The sequence below is a fragment of the Diadema antillarum genome, unplaced genomic scaffold, assembly GCF_040938485.1.
Source record: "Diadema antillarum isolate AM-2024a unplaced genomic scaffold, OU_Dant_1.0 scf00000141, whole genome shotgun sequence".
Lineage (NCBI taxonomy): Eukaryota > Metazoa > Echinodermata > Echinoidea > Diadematoida > Diadematidae > Diadema > Diadema antillarum.
The window spans coordinates 3,543,312-3,567,556 of NW_027271030.1; the positions used below are offsets into that span (position 1 = coordinate 3,543,312).

A 24,245-nucleotide genomic window follows, 5' to 3' on the forward strand; every position below is an offset into this window, starting at 1 on the left:
CTGTACAGTACTGGTTGAGGTGGGGTTTCATGTTTTAAACATTCCTAGGCGAGATAATGAGAAACCTCTTATGAAATATGAAAGAGCATGTAATCTTAAGAATGATTCAATGTTTATTTGACGAAAATTGGTTTTCAAATGGCTGAGATATCCAAAATGTGATAATAATAAAAGGCGATAGGCCATGCCTTTTATTAGGGTATCTTTGTTTCACCTTGATTTTGGATATCTCAGCCATTTCCAAACCGATTTTCATCAAATAAACTTTTGATACCCCTTAAAATTGCATGCTCTTTGACATCTCATAGAGTGGTTTCAGAATATCTCGCAAAACGTTAAAATCTAAATCCTCACCTTAACCAGAACTGTACACACCCTTTAAAGTCGTATGTTATGGTATACGGGAAATAGTGAAGAGGTAATACATGTGATAGGCCAATATCTCTTATGAATGATAAGTCATACGTTTATTTGAGTTTCGCACTGACTGTGGCTGTAACACAAATATATCCTATAAACCTATATTTAATTCTTCTTGCGTGTATTAATTTCATCTCTCTTCTACGTGCGAATATGAGAATCTTGACAACGTATAAAGGATTTTTACGAGACAAACTCAGCATGTTATATCAGAATGAATGAAACATAGGCAGACCATGATATCTTAGCCTATTATACATATGCAATTGAAAGTAGGTGTATAAAAAAAGTTAGATATCATGGGACGCCTTAGAATAATAAAACCGAGCAAATTATCATATTATCCTTATAAATATCACAAGCACGGAAACACGCATCTAAATATTGAATCTTAAAACACAAGAAATTACTAAATTCTCTTCTTTTTTTTTTTGTACACGATCAATGGAAAGTTGTGAGGGTATGACAGGAGTAGCCGACATATTTGCATATTCATATTCATTGTACAATAACTGTTTTGCAGGAATTTGCAAAACTTCAAACTGTTATAACTTCCTTATTTTTCATACGATTTTAGGCAACATTTTACCGTTGAACTTGAAAGATTTTACTCTCTCTTATCAGAATAACTTATATTTTGACTAGATTTTCCCTGTAACGTTCGCTGGAATTCTACTGGGATGACTTGCAAATTATAGACCACAGTAGTCTGTCGAGTGGATTACATGCTCTTTCATTGGTTGTCTGAAGTTCAAGATGTATTGACAAATCGGTGTAAGTGTATCTTGGAATATAGTGAAGTATGCTATGTTGAAGACAGTGGAGTAGCGTACAGCCTATACATTTCGACCCTCACGGAATGACACAGCACATGCGCATATGTGTTTACTAGTAAGGGATACTCGGAATCTCTGCGAATAAGAATACGAGCACAACATGGGGATATACAGCCTTATTCCCTCACCCCATCCCATCCCTGAATAAATACACTGATTTTGCACCTTTGGACCATGAGACCACACATCATAGCTGTATGTTAAGATCAAGGAGGTACCACGTGATAGTTCCTTGTTTGGAGCAACCATCTGGTAACTGAACGCCATAGTGTGACATGCAACATACTCTTCTTGTCGTCTTAATAATTGCATGCACTTTGGATAGTGTCACTAGTTCGACATTTTGTTTTCTTTTTGAAGGCAAATAATACGATACTAACTGCGCGTTTGAGGTTAACCCATGAAAAAAGCCCAATGCAATGAAAGGAACGTCTTTCATCGAGCTCGATAGCATTCTACTGTGTATACTCATTGCTCTGAGAATAACTGTGTGTTCCTCTCATCTGCTATGGTTCAACGGCCATAGTAGAACGTCGTGGAGTACACCCGTTACAATATTACACGACGCCCGAAAACTGTATTTAGTATATTACTAGTAATCGAAGGTTCTATTCGCACAAGCCGGCTACAGCCCGTGACTCTGTGAACTTGGCAAAACCTCAGGCGAGTCAACAATAAACATGGCGGTCTTTATGTATATAGTGATAGGACTCGTAATGCTCTGCTGCTACTTCCTCTACAAGCCAGTCCCATCTGGCTTTCCAGACCCATGGAAGTATCGACTGACCGTAACAGCAGCTGAAGTCTTCATGAGTCTAGTAAGTATACATAGAACTTTATTTTATACCTACTGCACACTGAACTATCGTATCCGGGAAGACTCGTTTAGTCCTGCGCATGGGGGTTCATTATACCTTCAGCACTGTACACCGTCTAACAAATCCTGTATCCGTATACACACGTTTGTACGTGTATTATCACGCATTCACATGGCTTGTGTAAAAGAGCGTAGACCACAACACAGAGCTTCTTCATCCGGGGGCTTCATACACAATTATACATGGGTAATATCTAACGCACGTGCGTAAAATGGTTCGAGATATAACGCGCACAAAGCCACTGTTATTAATGTCAGCACATCGACATCTATGTACATCGTATACAATTCAACTGGTTGTTAGATTCCCGTATACTGTACTAAGTACATCAGTGCACATAGTGACGTATAGCCGAAAGCTCTATGAAATTCAAGTGCATGCTTTGAATCGTGGGCAAACAGTAACACCAAGTACGTGTTCTTGATATGTAAATAATATTCAATTATTATACAGATATACATGTATGTATCCACACATACTATGATTATTGTAGTAGTATAAAATCGTCTGTCTTTGATAGGATTCGCTTATAGCCATCAAGGTATGATTTTTTTTGTATATTATATACATTTATATTATACAATGTATGCTGTATGTAAATCATTTATTTACATACCTGCAATATATAATATATATATGTATATATATATACATACTAGTATATTTATAAAACGATATAAACACAAGGAAAAGTAGAAATTACGCGGTGCGTAATATATGTCCCCGCCGGAAGTAGCATTTAGTAGCAAAATGTACAATGTAGGTAAAAAGATGAAGGTCAAAGGTCAAAGGTCAAAATTCTATGTAGAAGTTTTGAAGCCCTCACCTAGTGCCATCACATAGAGCAAACGGAATCGAAATCGGGATAGAAATGGCGAAGGAGTAGCATTTTGTAGCCAATGTACAATATAGGTAAAAAACTCAAGGTCAAAGAAGTCAAAGGTCAAAATTCTGTGTAGAAGTTTTGAAGCCCTCACCTAGTGCCATCACTTAAAGCAAACGGAATTGAAATCGGGTTACAAATGGCGAAGGAGTAGCATTTTGTAGCAAAATGTACAATATAGGTCAAAAATCAAGGTCAAAGGTCAAAGAAGTCAAAGGTCAAAATTCTGTGTAGAAGTTTTGAAGCCCTCACCTAGTGCCATCACGTAAAGCAAACAGAATCAAAATCGGGATAGAAATGGCGAAGGAGTAGCATTTTGTAGCCAATGTACAATATAGGTAAAAAAATCAAGGTCAAAGAAGTCAAAGGTCAAAATTCTGTGTAGAAGTTTTGAAGCCCTCACCTAGTGCCATCACTTAAAGCAAACGGAATTGAAATCGGGTTACAAATGGCGAAGGAGTAGCATTTTGTAGCAAAATGTACAATATAGGTCAAAAATCAAGGTCAAAGGTCAAAGAAGTCAAAGGTCAAAATTCTGTGTAGAAGTTTTGAAGCCCTCACCTAGTGCCATCACGTAAAGCAAACAGAATCAAAATCGGGTTAGAAATGGCGAAGGAGTAGCATTTTGTAGGCAATGTACAATATAGGTCAAAAATCAAGGTCAAAGGTCAAAGAAGTCAAAGGTCAAAATTCTGTGTAGAAGTTTTGAAGCCCTCACCTAGTGCCATCATATAAAGCAAACGGAATCAAAAACGGGTTAGAAATGGCGAAGGAGTAGCATTTTGAAGCAAAATGTACAATATAGGTCAAAGGTCAAGGTCAAAGGTCACAACTGAAATTCTGTATAGAAGTTTCAAAGCTCCCATGTAGTGCTACCATATAAAGCAAACAGAATCAAAATCGGGTTAGAAATGGCGAAGGAGTAGCATTTTGAACATTTTGATCACACACGGACGCACACACGGACGGACACACGGACGGACACACGGACACACACACACGTACGGAACCCGTTTCATAGTCCCCTGCTCGAACTCGTTCGGCGGGGACAATAAGAATATTATATTATATGTATATACAGCTATAATGTTTATTGTATATGTATATTTGTCTAAATCTGCAGCTGAAATACATATTCGTGCGTGATTTCTTCTCGGTTGGATTTTTCGAATTCATTGTCGTGTAATCTTCAAAAAAAAAAAAAAAAAGATGTCACAAAACTTGAACGGTTGCAAAATTCTGCTGCCCGATTGTTAACTTTTGCTAATAAGTTTGATTCCATGTCACCAGTTCTCCGTTCCTTACATTGGTTATATGCTGTAGAAAAAAGGATTGTTTTCAAGATTCTGTTATTAGTACATCATTCAGTTCATTCTTTTTCCCCCGCACTGCAAAAAGTCCGGTGTTAAATAATGAACACCGAGCTGGTGTTAAATTTTCGGTGCTCATTTATGGTGTCAAATTAACACCTCCGGGTGTCATTTCCAAATATAAAACTGTTTTTAAAGAGTTTGTTAGTAACTGCACTTCTTGTTGATTTTTAATTTAAACAAGACGATCAAGAATTTTACATTAAAATACTAGATTTTTGAAAAAAAATGTGAAAATAAATTTACACCACAGTAACACCAACTGGTATGGTCTCTTATTGAAGCTGGACGGGTGTTAAACCATTGATATTAACACCAACAAATATCAAATCAACACCACGTGGTGTCATTTTTTAATTAACACGCAGTACAGTGTCAAAATAACACCAGGTACAGTGTCAAATTAACACCACGAAGTGTCAGGTGAACACTTTTCAACACCATCATAGTGCATTTTCTACACCTGTAGGTGTGGTCCTCTACTGAAGTTTGATCGGTGTTAGATTTAACACCCATGGCGCTAAATCTAACACCGATGTTTTTACAGTGCGTATCATAAGTAATTCTGTTTAAAAATACAATCCGACACGAAGGCTACGTTCATCATCAGATACATTCTTACTCCAAACACCAAGAGTAAAACATGGGTATGGTGATCGTGCTTTTTCCGTTATGGGACCAAAATTGTGGAATCATTTACCTCTAGAGTTAAGGGAACTGTCATCTACAGAGCCATTCAAATCCAAACTTAAAACTTATCTGTTCCTTTCATACTGAGGACTGTAATTGCTGTATGTCATTGATATTGGATCAATATTGTATTTTAATTGGTATATGTTGTATTCTTTAATTGGTATATATTTGTTTTTGTTTACCGTTTTCTTCTTTGTTGAAATGTTTGAATACATGTATGTATATGCATGTGAATGATATCTTTTCATTTTTGAAGCGCCATGAGCACTGAAAAGTGGACCTGTGCGCTATACAAGTAGCCACTATTGTTATTATTATTATTATTATAGATAAATGCATAATGGCACTTGAGTGTATAGGATATATGAACTTACGTGTATATTTGCTTTGTTCATTCTTGAAATCCAGAAGCAGCAATGTTTTTGTGGGTTTTTTTTTTTTGTTTAGTTTGTGTACCACAGTGCGTTCCCAAACGTTATTTTTTTCTTGCCACTCATAATGGTCAGCTTTATTTGAAAAGTATATTTAGGCAACATCCCACAATCTGTTCTCGTTTCCTTTAATCTTTGTGATCGTGATGTGTCGTTATAGTATGGTCTCAAGATGCTCATACGTGACTTCCGGCGCCCTTCATCTTCATACGAAGTGATGATGGAGGCATGGAGCAAGAACATGACATCGACGCCGATTCCGCCAGCAGAAGTCCCCGGGTCGAACATCAAGTCCCGCCTGGATTCTTTCGGTGGGATAAAGGTCAGGGTTTACGAACCAAAAGACAGGGTGCCTGGCGTACCCCTTCCCGCTTTCCTGTACCTACATGGAGGAGGGTTAGTCATCGGAACCATAGGTACATTGTAGGCCTAACTCTAACTGTTTTTAGAGATTAACACAACACTATGCTCCGGTTTATGCTTTGCAGAGGCTATCAGTTGAACTAGATTAAACAAAACTGGTATGGAATCCGCCTTGCAAATGAAAACGAAATGCATGCACCACGGCTCTGTGTGTTAAGCTTCCTTACAAGTGAAAACAAGAGTATTATATTTAGTGTTTGCAGTCACTCGGGAAAATGTACAGGGCTTTCAACAGTGTGACACGCTCCGCTGAATCTGTACAGATATCCGTCATAGCCTTATTTCAGCCTAAATTTAAAGCAGTCTCATAGCTTTTTTTGTGTGTGTCGGAAAATCGCTTCTCAATGAACCCATTGAAGACGAGTCACGAGTATACTCATGTAAAGATGTTAATGGGAAATGCTTGTTGTATGGCAAAATCAGCCCGTCCTTAACGATTAAGCTAAAGAGAGAGAACGTACGTAACCACTATTCCTATTTAAATTTTGAGCATTTTATCTTTTTGAACTCCTTCCCGAGGTAAACCTTAATAGGCCTAAAGCACATTCGAGCACTTAGTGAACTGTATGGTATAAGAGTAAATACGTATAAATGCATATATGTGACTGAATTCAAGACTAAGCACAATAAATTCGTCATAACATTCAATGCGTGGATTCTTTTGACGTGCGTAGAATGCGATTGTGTCTCACTACCATATGACTACGACATTCTTGTGCTCCTTATTTTTTATAGGGAGAGTTCACTTAGGCCCCAAATAATCAAACATTTAGCGTTTTATAGCACTCCTCTTTCTTCCTGTGCAATGTCTTCCAAATATTCTTCCAAATAATGAAACATTTCGTTTTATAGCACTCCTCTTTCTTCCTGTGCAATGTCTTCCAAATATTCTTCCAAATAATGAAACATTTCGTTTTATAGCACTCCTCTTTCTTCCTGTGCAATTTGAGATTACTCTGTCTAGCAAACGTTATTAACTATGTAATATGAGAGGTTTAATAGAATTGTTATGGGAACCTTTCATATAACTAAAGTAAATCCACCGTAATATCTTGACTACCTCTTATCTCTTCTTTTTCCCCCTCCAAATATAGACTTTTATGACAGAGGTGTGCGCATGATCACCGAACGTCTCAACATCATTGGAATTGCTGTGTCGTAAGTGATCTCATTAGGAGTACGAAAGTATCAGAATGCTCTCTCCACAATAAGTGAAACAAAAGACTTCCTTTTCAGCCTCAGGTTTAGGAGATGCTAACTTCTATACCCCAAGTATACAAGAATTGCTGCTCTACCACACAAATTCCCTCACGTGATATGACTTCCAGTCTTGTAGAAGAAATATTACGGCAGAGAGAGTTTGAAGGCTGATGTGCAATTTGAATGTTAACTACATTGGATGATAATACTGTCTTACCGAAGTAGCTGGCATGTGCGATGCCATAATCACACAACTCTTACGATGAATTCATAAAAGATCAAATTAATGTTCACATCGTGCTTCGAGGAAAAATCTCCAAACTGTGTTCGAGATTTTGTATCGATGTGTTTTGCTCAACCACAGTCAGAGAAATTCAGAGGCAGTTGCCAGTATGCATTACTCTACTCTTGCAAGAATTCAGCAACATGTGTAAAGCTCTTCAGTCGCTTTGGAGAAGTTCCACGCTTTATCATCAAGTGAATAATGGAAACAGATCTAATGACATAAGTCAATTCAATTCAATTCAAAGTTTATTTCATTTTCCGACAAAACATAAGTTACACTTCTTTTGACAACAGAGAATAAGGTAAACAGAACATTATGTATTGAAAAGAATGTACAACATTGAGGACCTTATAGTAATTATACATTGTTGTGAAAAAAGAAACAGAAGTGATCGAAATGAGGTACATGTATAACTTTGCTTAAAGTGCGAAAAATGGAGAGACCCACTAAAAAGACAGAGCTTGTAGAATGTGGGCCCCTCTGGAAAAATAACATCAGTGGGAAGATAATTGAAGCATCATAAATACAAAAGGAAAAAGAAAAGAAAAGAAGAAGAAGAAGTCTGGAAGCCCACTGAGAATTAGATTCACAGATAAATACATTTACTTTTATAGACGCGAACGAACATAGAAAACGACTAGACAACGAAACAACTACTGAAGAAAAGGTTGTACGGGACAAAACGGAATGGACAAGACTAACAAACAGAAGACAAAATAGCAAACGAAAATGCACAACAGAGACAGCGATCTCCGACAGAAGCATGTCAAGAGAAACAGATGATAGTTGTGGAGAAAAAAAGTGATATTGTAACGCCAGAAAGGAGAAAAGCAAGGAAATGAGGGGACGTATGAACTGGAGTAAGACAGAAATTCAAGTCTTGACGCTTTGGGCGATAGCGTAGATGGCAGCAGACATCCACTAAAAAGAATACAATTTTTTCTTCAAAGAGGAAAAAAGGTAATTAAGTCAGTAAGTGAGAAAGAAGGCCAAACGGCTAGTTCAGTACTGTAGAGTCATACGATTGCAATAGAAAGGACCTCAGTCTCCTCTTGAAAGAATATATAGATGGGGCGTTTTTTATATCATGATTCAAAGAATTCCAATAATTTGGGCCTATATAAATAAGTGTATTTTTAGCAAGGATCGTGCGTAAAAGGGGTAAATGAAATTCATTGGAACGCCTAGTGGGATATTCATGAAATGATTGGTTTTTGAGGAACATAGAATCAAAAATAGATGGAAGCAAATTGTTGCAATAATTGTACATAAATTGGCCTAAATTATACAAAAACAGATCTTTAATTTTCAAGAGCTTGCTAGAGGCAAACAACGTGTTTGTATGAGAACGTACAGGGGAATGGCAGATAACGCGGAGGGCTTTCTTTTGCAAGAGGGACACTCTTTCAAGTAAATTCTGATGCGTGTTGCCCCAAACTAAAACTCCATAATTCAAATGAGGCAATATTAACGACGAATATAACATAAGTAATACTTTTTGTGGAATATAAAATTTCAATCTATTTATAACACCTGTATTACGCGATATTATGTTACAAATATTATCAACATGTGATTTCCAGGAAAGTTTATCATCCACAATGACCCCCAAGAATTTAATATTTGATACTCTTTGTAGATGAGAATCATCTAAAACTATATTTGTGTTTAAATTATCAACAGTATTACTAAAAATCATATATTTTGTTTTTTGAGCATTGAGTGATAACTTGTTAGCTCTGACCCAGTTGGTCACTTTTTGCAATTCAATATTGATTTTGTGAACGAGAAAATCAATATCGTTATGGGCGAAAAATACATTTGTATCATCTGCGAAATGAATAAAAGAGAGATCATCAGATACGCGACAAAAATCATTTATATAGATAATGAACAATAACGGCCCTAAAATACTTCCCTGTGGGACGCCACATTTAACTTCTCTGATAACTGAATCATTATTATTAATTGTAACAAATTGTTTTCTATCGACTAAATAACTCTTGAACCACTCCAAGGCCTTCCCACGTACTCCATAATGCGATAACTTATAAAGTAAAATGTCATGATTGATGGTGTCGAAGGCCTTGGAGAAGTCCAAGAAAATACTAACTAAATGAGAATGATTATCAATGGCATGAACTACTCTATCAACGAAATATAAAAGAGCATGCGAAGTACTATGTTTTTCACGAAAACCAAACTGAGAGTTCGTAAAAACTTCATGTACCTTCAAAAAATTGATCATTCTCTTATAAATAAGTTTTTCTAAAACCTTAGACAGTGAGGACAATAATGAAATTGGGCGATAATTGCTGACTACAAATTTATCGCCTTTCTTAAATATTGGTATTACTTTAGCCAATTTCATTTTATCGGGAAACACACCGTTAAAAATTGACAAATTAAATATATGAACAAGTGGATCAGCAATCGAGGAAATAACACCCTTAAGTATAAAATTATCTATCTCATCATAACCAGAACTTCGTTTGTTCTCAAAAGAGGAAACTATATCAATAATTTCAAATCTATTAGTCGGTGTAAAAAATATGGAATCAGAGTTGCGCTGGCCTAAAAATTCAGTAAAATGAGTTTCTGTTGCAGGAATAGTTTGAGCATAGTTTTCACCTATTTCTGAAAAATAGGAATTAAAAATATTTGCAATATGAAGAGAATCATTAATCAATTCATCATTCATTTTAATTTTGTCAATGTCAGAGTTTTTACTCGGAACATTCATGGCCTGTTTTAGAACTTTCCAAGTATTTTTCATATCAAACCTATATCTCGAGAATTGCTTAAAGTAATATCTTTTCTTTTCAGAACGTAAAATCATTGTCAAAGTATTTTTGTATGATGTATATCTATTCTTCGATCGCTCAGTTTTTTCCAACTTATATTTATAATACAAACGATTTTTCCTATTAATTGAACGAAGGATTGATTTTGAGATCCAAGGTAACCTGGGTGTTTTTTTGTAATCTGTTCTATTTTTTTGTTTTGGAATTACATCATCTAAATGATGATTGAATATTTCCATAAAATTATGAAAAGATATATTGATATCATCGCTGCCAAACACTCCTGACCAGTCAGCATTCTCGAGAGCCACATCAAAACTAGCTAACTTTTCGGGTGAAACTCTACGACTAAACAAAGGAAATGAGGGAGGTTTAATATTAGATGAAGTTTTAAGAGTAAAATAAGTCATTATTGGAAAATGATCAGTCATATCTGAAATAATTAGGAAAGAGTCGGGGAGGGGTAGAATATTACAAAAAATGTTATCAATGAGGGTGGCAGAACGATCTGTAATACGTGTGGGTTTGGAAATGAGCGGAAGAAAGGATGAGGATAAAAGTGTGTGAAGAAAATCACTAGAGATATTATCATGCTCAGATTTCAGCAAATCAATATTGAAATCGCCGAGTAAAAGGCAATCCTTATTTCGGAAAACGTGTGAATTTGCCAAATCTGAATAATAGGTTAAAAAATCATTAGCGTTTGAATTAGGAGGTCTGTATACAATGCCTAACATAAGATTTTTACATCCTGGGATGAGGATTTCTATAAACAAAGATTCAACCGTTTCGTCCATTCTAGAAATATCTTGATGGACAATAGTTTCAAAGGAACCTGATATGTACAATGCAACACCCCCACCATTCTTATCAGGCCTATTATTAACAAATAAATCGTAACCATCAATTGCAAAGGAATTTTCTGCATTAGAAGTTAACCATGTTTCACTTAATCCAATAACCGATAACGATTGACTTTCATCAGATTCTAATAAGTACTTTAAATCATCAAAATGTTTATTTAAACTCCTAATATTTAAGTGTAACAAACAAAACGTATCCTCAGAGAAGTTATGAATCATATCTTTGTATTGATTTACTGTAATATAATTGCATAACATATTTTGAGTGAAATCATTACTAAAATCATGAGGCAATTCATTTGTTCCTGTATTCAGGGTATCGGTAACAAAATCATCATAAGGGGTGGTTCCTGTACTGGTTAGCCCACTAACTGGGTCAGAGTCTAACCTAGTGTTCCTAAACAATTCAAAAAAGTCATCATTCGATACGGAATAAAATGGAGCATTAAAAAAATTAGCCATGATTAAAGGTACGAGACGAGATTATAAAAGTCTGCGATGTCAACAAAACTAGGATGTCGTAAATAAGTGGATGATACAAGAAAATAACCAGTCGCCAGAAAGAGGCAAAACACTGGAGTAATCTACAAGTATAAATGGCGTCAAAATCACGATAAGCAGGAGATCGCTGAGGAGAAGAACGTGAAACGAGAAAGAGCAGAATAAGGTAAGTGAGAACGTTCAGAAGCATCGTCAGAGAAAGACATAGAACACACACAACACAACACAATAACAAGAATAAATCAAGTGTCTCTGTGGGCTTCCGAAAGAGGAGGACAGGGATGAGAAGGGAAGTAAAAGAACGAGCTCGACCGGCTGTAGTCGAAAGAGGAGAAGTACAAAGACGTGAGTTGCGCTAGCGTAAGAATTCAAAGTGCTGCACAGTGCGCAAACTTGTGAATTGCAGCATAGACACACCAACTGAAACTTTGACGGAAAAAAAAGAATCAGTAAGAGTTCAGTGGAAGCAGTATATATCGACAGCATGAATGGCTGTCCGTGCCAATCATACATTTTTGGCAAAGCCAAACATCCAAAGTTACATAAAAGGAAGAAGAAGAAGAAGAAGAAAAAAAAAAAAAAAGAACTCGCCACCTGCAACGTTACCTTTAAATTCTTGATCACAAGGTTCATTGGAACAACATTCCATTGGTACTGTCATATGGTACATTATACACGATGTCACGTGGATGTTGCTTAATAGTAATAATGCAAATCAAGAGAAGACATACATACACAGAAGATATTACCTAAGATTCATGAGATTCAATATAGAACATGAGGCCTTAAACCATGTCATAGAATTGAAAATATAAAGTGAAAATAGAGGTACTTGGAATTCAATAGTAGGACCACTTCAGCAATGTAACCAGGTACATGCATGTTCTGTTCATAATAGTTAACAAAAAAAAAAAAAAAAAAAAAAAAAAAAAAAAAAAAAAAAAGGGTTTAATAAAAAAGGAGAAACGCCTTGCGGCAGGTATGGCCTGTCTTTCGTCAAACAAATGAATTCCCGATTAAAAGAACAGTAAGAAATAAAAAGGCTGAGATTTCATGGTGGGTTATTAGGCTGGGAGGAAAAAAAAATGACCCGTGAACTATTATACCACCCTAAAGGGAGAGGGGAATGACTGCTTGAAATGAAAGAGTGGCAAGTGTTTTGAAGACACCCGCATACTTTGGATGGAATCATTGATAATAAAATGACAGTTTGAAAATGTTTACAAAGAATACCCCTGACAAAAAACGACAACAACAAACAAACATGGGGGTGACCCCAAGGGCTTGACCTATCCAAGGAAAAAAAAAAAAAAAAAAAAAAAAGAAACGAAACAGTTGAATTACATGGTGACGCATGGTTATATAATGACACCTTCCAAAAGAGCACCGGGATAAACTTATAGATACATGTGAACAGAAGCCTTTGAGCCGCTCTTCAACCGCTTGGAAAGCGGGATTGGGGTAGCGTCCTGGAGGACATTAAACACATTTGCAAATAATCGAACTTTGTTGTAGAAATGACACGCTGTACGAGGTCAATGCTTAACAATGCAAATCGAGAGTAGACATTACATATACAGAGAAGAGAACATAGGATTCATGTGGTTCAGTGAAACATCGGGTTTTAAAATGCATGTCACGGTCATCGATCGTATCTTAGAATTGAAAATAAAGAGAAAATAAGGGTAAGTGTAATTAAATAAACGATTTTGGCGATGTAACAACAGAAAAATAAGAAAAAAAAAAAGAAATCAGCAACAAGGACTCCCGATTTAAGAACCGAGAGAATCAAAATGGCTAGAAGAATCAGAATGGCTGGTGACACATGACACCTTCAAAAGGGACATCAAGATAAACTGATAAATTCATGTGAACAGGTGCCTTGTCTGCACTTCAAAAGCTTTGAAAGGAGGTAGGAGTAGCGTCCGGAAGGACGTTTAAAACACATCACACACATTGCATAGGCAAATAATCAGACAATGTTTAGAAGCGACATGCCATACACAGTCAGTGCTTAACAATTCAAATCAAGTGTAGGCATTTCATAAACAAAGAGAAAAGAACCTAGAATTCATTGTGGTCCAATAAAACATCTGGTCATTTAAATGAAGATCGCGGTCGGCCACCGTGTCTAGAATTGGAAATAAAAGAGAATAGTGGTATGTGTAAATACAACAGACCCCTTAGCAATGTAACGAGATTCATGCATGTTCTGTTCACAGAGGTTCACAGGAGTTGCCCGTAGCAACAAAAGGAGAAAAAAAAAGACATGGGGGGGGGGGGGCTTGGCCTATCAGATGTCAAGATAACCAAATGAATTTCCGACTTAAGAACCGAAAGAAACGAAACAGCTGAATTTCGTGGCGGCACATAGTTACATTATAACACCTTGAAAGAGAACATCTAGATACACTGACAGTGATGAACAAGTGCCTCTGACCGCCCTTTAACCGCCTTGAAAGGGTGTAGGGGTAACGTCCGGAAGGAGGTTGAACACATTACGTAAGCAAATAATCAGACAATGTTTTAGAAGTGACATACCGTACGTAGTCAAAGCTTAAATATACAGAAAAAAAGACATTACAGAAAGCCTTAGCTAGGATTGTTGTGGTTCAATAGAACATAAGGTGTTAAAATGCAGATCACGGGCATCAGCCTTGTTATGGAATTGAAAATAAAAAGAAAGTTGGGGTACTTGAAATTCAATAGACCACTACGGCAATGTAACCATATTCATATGTCCTGTTCACCAGAGCTCACAAAAGTTGCCCATAGCAACCAAAAAACATTGTGAGGCGTGGCCCGACTATAACATCAAACAAGTGAATTCCAAGCAGAAGAGGCAAAAGATACGAAACAGCTGGATTACTAGGCTGTTGGAAAAAAAAAAAAAAACATGAACTAAATACCACCCTAAAAAAGTGGTCTAATGGTGGTAAGCTCTGAAAATATAGACAATTGCAAAAATACCATACAAAGAGTGGCGGGTTTTTGCGGTGGGCTCTGCACACTTCGGGTAAAAGTGCTGATAATGTTCTAAAATTTTCAAAGAACACCCCTAAAATGCCTAACATGGTGTTTTAAAATGTGAAGAAAATAGGGGTACATGTGGATGTAATTCAATAGACCATTTTGAACAGTGTAACGAAACTCTTGCATGTCCTGTTCACGAAAATTCACTAGAGTTGCCCATTTACGTGGGAACGTAGTGAAAAACGGATTGAGTAAAGTATAATAGGGACCAAAAAATAAATTGTAAGAGGCCTGGCTTGGCCTGTCTATAACGTCATAGATGTGAACGTCAAAGAAGTGAATACCAAGCTTATGGGCCCAAAGAAACGAAACAGCTGAACTACTTAATGCCCGGGGGCATATTGCTGTTAGGAACAGAGACGCCGGTGAACTAAATATCACCTTAAAAAAAAAGAGCGGTCAAATGATGGTAAGCACTGAATGCGGCAGATACCATGCAGATAGTAGCATTTGTTTTGTTTTGTTTCTCTCTTTTCGGTGAGCTCCCCACCCTTTGGATGAAAGTGCTAACAATGTGACTATTCTAAAATTCAAATTGTCTTGAGGGACGTTAGACAACTATTAACATAATCCTCAGAGGAGGAGATGTAGCACAGGTACAAGAATAGTAGGACAAAAGAAAAAAAAATGTCGGTTTTATAATCAATATTTAAAGTTGTGATTCAAATTGCGCCGCATCTTAAGTATCGGGGTAAAAGGAATAGTACGTGGCATGGCGAGTACGTCAAAAACAATTATTATAATTGAAAAATTACTTGTACTATATGATACCCTGTTGGGCGTTAGAAAATAATTGATTGTTATTTATATACGAATAAAAAAAAATATACATATATATATAATGCCTGGGGTAGATTAGGTGAAGGGTGGACAAAATTTAAACAGTAAAATTATTTATTTATCTATTTATTTTTCACAATGCATGGACTAAAATCCTAAGAAATCACACCAAGGTGTACTTATAATTCAACATCTCTGAACATAAGAAAAATGGCAAAACCGTGGGTAAACCATAATATATCATAAATACTGGGTATATCGTTGATTGAGGGGTGAATAAGGAGGGAAATTATGATTATTACCGTTAAAAATATATATGTTTGGTTTTTTTTTTTTGATAAAACGTTTGTCTTTACGTGTGTAAATAATAACTCATGATAATTTCAATATTGGAAAAAACTCAGTAAAAGGCATTCAAAGGAGAAAAGGGTTGCTTAGCTTGGTGTCGTAACATTTGATAAAAATGAAATAAGAATGTGGCCATCCTTTGTGATACTATTACACTGTGTTGCTCACAAGTAGTGGCGTGCAGAAACGCGTAGTCGATAGAAGTGTACAGTGTTTCTCTTTGTGTACCTATCAAATGGACAGCAACGTTTATCAGAGTTATTCAATAAACTTATCATTACTAACTTCACACATAGTTTTATATAGAGGAAAAGAACAAAGGACTCATCTGCATATTGCATGTGATGCGTATCATAGGAATACACATATATGCAAAATGAACGACAATAGACGAAAACGTATATAAAGACAAATGAAAAGTACTGATTCAACTTGATTGAATTACAATGACATTTTTTTTTTTAATGTGGAAAGGGTATTACATTTAGGCCTACGAAAACCACAGAAGAAATTTGTGACTTTACCTCTTCATATTACAATCATAGGTATTCGAATAATTGGAGCAACGGTCAATCCGACCAGGTAGACCAGGCGGAAGATGGCTCGTTTGGATGTTTGGTCATGAGAACTACTTTGGCACCACGAACTGCTATTTTTGTTTTCAGATTCTTGGTCTTGCGGAGATTGTATGCGATGGATGCTAAACGGCCGCGTTCGCGTTTCATCCTCGGGGGGAGGTCGGTGCGGACCGTGATGCGGACCCGTGCTGGGGACTTCTCGGTGGCGTTCCTTGGGCGTCGCGGTTGCTCGAAAGCACGAAGCAAGTTGTCACGATCACTCATCCTCGCAAAGCGGACTATGATGGGGTCCGGAGGTTCAGGGGCGTTGGTAGCGCCAATGGGGGTACTCTTGGTGGGGAGACGATGGATGTTAACCACCGGGATCTTCATCGCTTCCTCTGTTGAAATTTCCAGAAGGTGGGCGAACGCCTTCGCTGCTTCTTGATAAACATTCTCGTTTGGGTGGGATACAATGCCGTAGAAAAGCAAATTTTGTTTGCGGTGGTGAAGCTCTTGTTGAATAAGCTTGTCTTCAAATTCGGCCTTCATTTGATTTAGTTGCCGCTGAAGTTCCGGGATTTTCTCGGCCTCAACGGATTGGATCCTCGCAGACGTGTCGGCGACCGAACCTTCAAGGTCCTGCATAGTGGATTTCACTGTGGCAATATCGGTTTTTACGGCATTCAGATCAGAAATAACGTGGTCCAGTTTGTTATTAATTTCCGTCTTGAAATCCGCAAACATGTTTCGTAGTTCAGAAATGATAGCGTGACCAGTATCTGATGGAACGTTGGGGGCCTGCTCAGAATCGCCTCGGCGGCTGGTGGGGTGTGGTTGGTGGGGCATGCCGGGTCTACTCGCCGAAGGCCTGCCAATTGACGAGGAAGCACTCACCGGTCTAGGTTGAGGGGGTGTGCTGACAGAAGTTCCGCGGGGATTTTTGTCCTTTTGCACGGTAGATTTACGGAAATTATAGGCAGAGCTTCCTTTAATTGGTCCAGTGTTCATATTTCTGTAGCTGCAATAAAGATTTAGGTAGCATTAAGGTATGCAGTTCATAGTAGCTGGGTGTTGAAGGAGCTAGCTGCGCCCCACGTCCGTCTCGTTAGCCGGCCATGCGTACATCAAGTAATTGAATATTACATAAGTAATTGAATCTAAGTTGTGTCACATATAGGGGGCGCTGTACATAAAAGACTCCCGACTCCCAATTGGAGGACAGAGGACAAGAGTTCTATCGCGTCCTTGGACAAGATGTTTTTACCCATGAAATGGGTACCTGGCAAAGCTAGGGTAATAATAATGGTAGGGCCCCCTGGGAGAGCAGTAGCAAAAATTATTGTTATTGTTATCATTATTATTATCATCATCATCATCATCATCCCCATTATTATCACTATCATTATCATTATCATTATCTTTATCTTTAGAGACTCGTGGTTTACTTGCCTTATGAAAGTGTTAAACACAGCGGTAGACCGTTCATTACGAAAATTATATATGATCATAATGATCTCGGTATAATTTCTTCTTCTGTATCCTGTCTTTCTTTCCTGTCTTTTTTTTAACCAGATATCGGTTGGCTCCACAACATACTTTCCCTGCCGCCTTCGACGACACCTTTGCAGCAACGAAGTGGCTGCTTTCACACGCAGAAGAAGTCGGCGTTGATCCCGGCAGGGTAGCGCTCATGGGAGACAGTGCTGGAGGGCTCCTCACAGCGGCTGTGTCGGCAGCGATTGCAGACGATCCTTCGGTGCCCGACATCAAGCTTCAAGTCATGCTCTACCCGTGGTTGCAGAGTCTGGACCTGAACACACCGTCGTACCAGAAGATGAGGCAAGCCAAGTTTGGCACGTTGATGGATGTCGTCAACCTCATGCCGAACTTCATGAGCGCGGCAGTGCTGGGCAGCACGGACAAGTCCATTGTGGGACAAATATCCACCAATCAGCACACGTCAGGAGATTTCAAACGTTCGTTGCCGTATCGAACATTTCTTGACCACTCCATCATACCATCGCATATGAAGCCAGCCTGTTATCGACCACCGTCGCCGGACGACGACGACGAGGGGAATGAGAAGACCTGGGAGAGCATGAAAGACGTGCTGACATCGTTGGAGTTTTCGCCGCTCTTACGTGAGGACATGACAAAGCTGCCGCGCACCTTCATAGCCACATGTGGTTACGATGTTCTTCGGGATGATGGTATTTTCTACGCACACAGACTGAAGAAGGCAGGGGTGCCTGTCGAGTGGGTGAACTATGAAAATGGATATCACGGCATACAGTGGGTCGGCGACAGCGCTTTTGTGATTGGACGACAGATGGCAAACGACTTCATAAAGTACACTAAAGAACATCTCTGACTCAAAAACGAAAAGAAAATGTCCGTGTTTACTGAAAAAAAATGTTGTAAGATATCTTACGTCCTTTTGAGTAGCCTTATGTCTTCCCATGCAGCCTTAACACAGGAATGATAAACAAGATGCACAATCTTCATCTTTTGAACAAGGCAAATGTAGAAATAATGATGTAACAAATCTGAAATAATGTTTAGACGGTTATGCACGAGACTGTCGAAGCTATTGAACATGAAGGCGACTTGACAAGACTCGGAGATAGATTGAATTAATTGCCGTAGCTAGGAGATCACATTAATGAGATTTAGTGTCCCTAATGATAACGGAAATTAGGGTCCTGTGAGTCTATCATTTGACATGAGTTTTATTTCAACATCATATTATCTAAGAACTTGAGCATTTTGATCAACAGTTAAAAATTTTTATGCGAAAGCTTGAATATACAATATTCATGATATTATACAAAGTACATGTCCATCTTTATCTGATTCGTCAATAAGTTGCGCTATTGTAGAGACCATATATGAATTCATGTAGTCGCAAACAAGCCTGCAAACAAGAAAGGTTGAGTTACCATAGGGTTAAATTGATAGATGAGCAATTAATGAGTGTTTCGATAAGCTGAAAAGAACTCATAAAGTCAGACAGCACGACAGGGTGGCCCGAATTCACGAAGGTGGTACAAATGAAACCATGGTTTAAACCATGGACAAAAACAATGGAGCACTAAGTGTCGCACGGAATATTTCGTCACGAAATTGGTCATTTCGTCGACAAAATGACCGTTTTCTTAACGAAATTATCATTTCGTGGACGAAATGTTCATTTAGTTACAAAATGTCCTTTCGTTACAAAACAATCATTTCATCATGGTTTAACTTTTTGTCCATGGTTTAAACCACGGTTTCATTTGTACCACCTTCGTGAATTCGGGCCCAAGGGTCACGTATTAATGAGCCATAGTACTACATTTTAGTATTAGTGAATAGGGGGATATGGAGGAAAGGAGGGAAGGAAAACGATGAAACAAGAGAAGGAAAGAGGGATGGGTCTAATATTAACACAAGTGATAATGATAAGGTAGTGTATGCAGTAACAACACGGACAGATAATGACGTACTGCAGGGGGAGATTAACTTTAAATATTATTTTTAAATACACCCACATACACAGTACATTAAACATGTACGTTACTGTACAATAAAGTCAGACGTGATAGTTCCGTATTTAGCTTCTTGCAGAAAAGCGCTGTAGAGTTGTCCCTATATGTTGTCCCTATGTCCATTTTCGTGTGAATCAGTGCGTGAAACTAACAAATATCCAATTTCAGCCAATGGTGTATGAATTTACGAGTTATACCCGGTCGTGTGGGTTAATTTGCATATCAACACGATCCGCTCTGTTCTAAAAATTTGGTGAGGACAAACCATAATATCAAGAAGCCTATCGTCAAAGGTATAATGCTAAGCCGCACGGATTCATTGCGATAACACGCAGGCCACTGCGACACCGTGTGGAGCCGGGAAATGTGCAAACACCGGGAAATGTGCAAACGCCGGGAATTGTGCAAACGTCTCGCCGGGAAATGTGCAAACGCCGGGAAATGTGCAAACGTCTTGCCAGGAAATGTGCAAACGCCGGGAAATGTGCAAACTTCTCGCCGGGAAATGTGCAAATTTCATCAACGGGAAATGTGCAAACATGACGCCGGTAAATGTGCAAAAGTTCAATTTTGCCGGGAAATGTGCAAAACGTCGCCGGGAAATGTGCAAATCATTTACTTTAGTGATATTGTGTACAAAGATAGTAGATAAACTCCATATCAAAACTGCCCATGAACTTCCACCATTTAGATTTTCTTAATGAAATCCTTGACAGATTTTCAACAAAATTGGCAGGTAGCACGATTATGGCGATGGGATCTCAATTTGTTTATATAGTAGCCCCCCCCCCCCCCCCCGAAAAAGGGGAGGGGGGCTCAATTAAGTCCCAGAACTACGGTATTATCGAAATTCTTCTTGTATTATATAACCAAATAAGAATGAGCTAGGATGGTTCTTTAACCCTAAAGGGGCCGGGATTTTTTGGCTATGCTGAGACCGGGAGGGGGGGGGGAATGGATTCCGCCCCCCCCCCCCCCCACCATGAGATCTCGGCCATTGGTGGTGCGATCGCGATGAAATTTGCATGCGTGAGACCCACGTCATAATCTACAAGATTGTGTCATAAGATTTTTTGAAACAATCAATTTCTAATTTTAATTAATTGATTATGCAAATTAAGCTCAAGATGATATTTTAGCCTAATTAAAAGCATTGAGAGTCTAATTTTTGATCTGTAAGTCTGTTTTTGCATATTCAACAATTGTACATCACAAAAACTTCCAAAACTCATTTCAATTCTTATGTATTTCATTGTTTTCAGAATTTCTTATGTATTTCCTTGTTTTTAAACTTTTGTTTTTTCTTTGTTTTTTCATTGGAAATTGTCACTGACCACTCTTCTACCATAACTAGCACAAAATTAATAAATGAAAGTGATTAATTGTAAAAATAATCAGGTTTTTATGACTTTCATAACAGAACATTGTTTTCCATAGGAAATGTACACAAAATCACAAAATTGTGCCCGTTTTGGGGCGACATTCCGTTACAAAAATGGGCGTGGCTTCGCAAAAGTATGCGCGGACGTTGCAAATTTGGTCTCAAAAGTTGCGCGAGACTTGAACAAAGAAAGTCAAGAAGCCTCGCGACGAAGTCTTTTCGCGTTACAGATTTACAGCGCGAAACGTCGAGGGGGGGGGGGCGCCCCCCGGCCCTTTTAGGGTTAAAGATATTGATGACAGGAGTTCACGTTTAATGGCAGATCCAGGGATGCAGGGCACGGGGCCATAAGTGGGGAGGAGTCTTCAAATTGAAGCCTCAGAGTCCCTAAACTAGTGCTATGAAGACATTAATGTTTGATTATGACGGATCCAGGGGTGTCCGGATCGCGGGGGAGGGGGTGAGGGGAGGAGAGGGATTTTCTACATTGTCAGTATCTTCTTGAAAAGTCTAGGACAGATTTTCACGAAACTTGTCAGATAGCCTCATTACGGTGATATGATCTTAATGAATTGAAATTAGCCCCCAATCCTCCCCCCACCCCCGGCCGAAAAGGGGGGGGGGGGGGGGGAGTTGAAGCCTCAGAGTCCCTAAACTCTGGATTTTTACAAATCTTTTTCTGTCGAACAACAAAAAAAAAAAAAGATAGAGCTAAGTTAGTGCCTCGTATGACTGAAATTTCATGCTTGATTATGGCAGATCCAGGGGTGCCCTGATTTGGGGTGGGGGAGGGGAAGTGATGGAGAGGAGGGGGATTGTCCACATTTACTGCATTTTCTTGATAAATCCCAAGAAGGATTTTCACCAAACTTGGCAGATGGCAGATACCATCTTTACGGTCATATGGTCTTATAATATGGTAAAATGAGCTCCACCCCCTCCCACCGCCAAGGGGGGGGGGGGGGGGGGAAGCAGGAGTTGAAGTTTTAGGTCCCTAAATTCTGGAATCTGGAATCTTCTTCTGTTGAACCGAAGAATATGGAACTACGTTATATGAAGACACTACAGTTACTAAAATTTCAGGTTTGATTATGACGGGTCCAGGAGTGCGCTGATAAGGGGTGTGTGGGGGATTTTCCACATTTTCTGCATAGTCTTGTAAAATATATGACGGATTTTTACCAAACTTGGCAGATAGTATATTTATGGTGATTCGATCTTAATTTTTTAAATTTAATTCCCCTCCCCCCGCCCCCCCCCCCCCCCGCCGACGAGGGGGGGGGGGGGGGGTTGAACCCTCAGAGTCCATATTCTCTTGATTTTTTTTTTACTTCTGTCGAACCGAAAAAGTTAGTGCTGTAAAGACATTAATGACCGAAATCTCATGTTTGATTATGGCGGGTCTAGGCGTGCTCTGATCGGGGGTAGGTGAGGGTGAGGGTGAGGGGGTGCTGTTCGTTATTCCGAAGGTTCGCTGTTCCGAAGGTACGTTATTCCAAAGGGTCGTTAATCCGAAATACGCAAAGTCCCTATACCTAGAGGTTCGTTAATCCGAAAATGAAAAAGGGTGCGTTAATCCGAAAATTAGTGGCGTTATTCCGAAGACTGGTTGATCCGTAAATGAAATTCGGAAAAATGAACCTTCGGAATAACGAATCTTAGGAATAAAGAGCCTTCGGAATAACGAACCTTCGGAATAACGAGCTGTAACCAGGGGGAGGAGGGGGATTTTCAAAATTTTCTCCATCTTCTTGAAAAATCTATGACGAATTTTCACCAAACTTGCTCGTAGCATCTTTATGGTGATAGTACTGTAAATACAGTTAATGCATGATGTAAGCTCAAGTTTACAATGACAGATGAAGGGATGCCCAAAAAGGTGAGTGGGTAGGAAGGAGGCTTAATTTTTACATTTTTTGTCTTTTGCCTGAAAACTCAAGACGCATCCCTCGGATAATGAGATTATATATCAGCTTTAAAAAAAAAAAAAAAAAAAAAAAAAAAAAAAAAAAAAAAAAAAACCTTCTATAAAAAATGATGGAGCTAATAGAGTGCCGGTGCCTGTTATGGGAAGTTAATTCATGAATATTAATGTTAAGTGCGGCGGAGGCGGATTTGTCACATTCAGCTTCTTCTTGAAACCCTTATATAATAGATATTTGCCAAGCTTGAAACGTAGCGTAGCGTATTTATCTGGTGATATGACCTCAATTTGTCTAAATGAGCACTGCCCCAACCCCTAAATGGGAGGAGATGGAGACCCCCCCCCCACCACCTCATCTGCACCCCTTGAACTTGAAAGGGACCAACACGAGGGGGTGGGGTCGTTCGGGTGGAATTCAGAATTTTATTGAAAACCCTATACATATGAAAAAAAAACCGGAATACATACTTTTTAAAGAAATTTTCTATACAACCAAGAGTAATAGAACACAATCTTATCACATTTTTAGAAGGTAGATCTATACTTTGATGAAATTTCACTTCTGCTTACTAAATGACGTGGGGGCTACCCTGGTCTTATCCCTAGCTTTGGGGAAGGGGAGCAACTTGGACTTGTTGCCCCTTCGAACAAAGTGGGATTCTATTACCCTAGAGATGCTACCTCCCACGTTCGGTGGAAATCCGTCAAAGATTTCTCAAGAGGATGCAGAATATGTGAAAATCTCCCTCCTCCCCCTCAACCCCCCCCCCCCCCCGATAAAGACACCCCTCGATCCGCCACAATCAAACGTGAAATAAAATTTCAGCCATTAATGTCTTCATAGCACTAACTAAGCTCTCTTTTCCGGTTTGACAGAAGAAGATAAAAATTGAGTTTAGCGACGCCGAGGCTTCAATCCCCCCCCCCCCTTAAGCAGTGTGTGTGTGTGTGTGTGTGTGTGTGTGTGTATGGGAGGGGGGCTCATTGTAACAAATTAAGTGCATATCACCGTAAAGAGGCAATCTGCCAATTTTGGTGAAAATCTGTCTTATATAGATTTTTCAAGAAGATGCTGAAAATGTGGAAAATTCCTCTCTTTGCCCT

At 38.7% G+C, this 24,245-nt stretch overlaps 2 protein-coding genes across 2 annotated transcripts; one reads left to right on the plus strand and one right to left on the minus strand.

Annotated features, from left to right (window-relative positions):
* The first annotated feature begins 1,863 nt into the window (after positions 1-1,863).
* LOC139721348 (arylacetamide deacetylase-like) lies at positions 1,864-18,680 on the plus strand. Its single transcript, XM_071632665.1, has 4 exons — positions 1,864-2,074; positions 5,672-5,927; positions 7,029-7,092; positions 17,882-18,680. The coding sequence occupies exons 1-4, from the start codon at positions 1,937-1,939 to the stop codon at positions 18,678-18,680; spliced, it is 1,257 nt and encodes a 418-aa protein (XP_071488766.1). The 5' UTR covers positions 1,864-1,936.
* On the minus strand, positions 16,319-17,373 carry LOC139721347 (uncharacterized). The gene has a single exon (XM_071632664.1). The coding sequence runs from the start codon at positions 17,315-17,317 to the stop codon at positions 16,319-16,321; it is 999 nt and encodes a 332-aa protein (XP_071488765.1). The 5' UTR covers positions 17,318-17,373.
* Positions 18,681-24,245: the final 5,565 nt, after the last annotated feature.

Coding starts and splice junctions, on each gene's coding strand:
- LOC139721348 (XM_071632665.1), top strand. CDS start 1,937: ATGGCGGTCTTTATGTATATAGTGATAGGACTCGTAATGCTCTGCTGC. Junction 2,075..5,671: donor CTGAAGTCTTCATGAGTCTA/GTAAGTATACAT, acceptor GTGTCGTTATAG/TATGGTCTCAAGATGCTCAT. Junction 7,093..17,881: donor ATCATTGGAATTGCTGTGTC/GTAAGTGATCTC, acceptor TTTTTTAACCAG/ATATCGGTTGGCTCCACAAC.
- LOC139721347 (XM_071632664.1), bottom strand. CDS start 17,317: ATGAACACTGGACCAATTAAAGGAAGCTCTGCCTATAATTTCCGTAAA.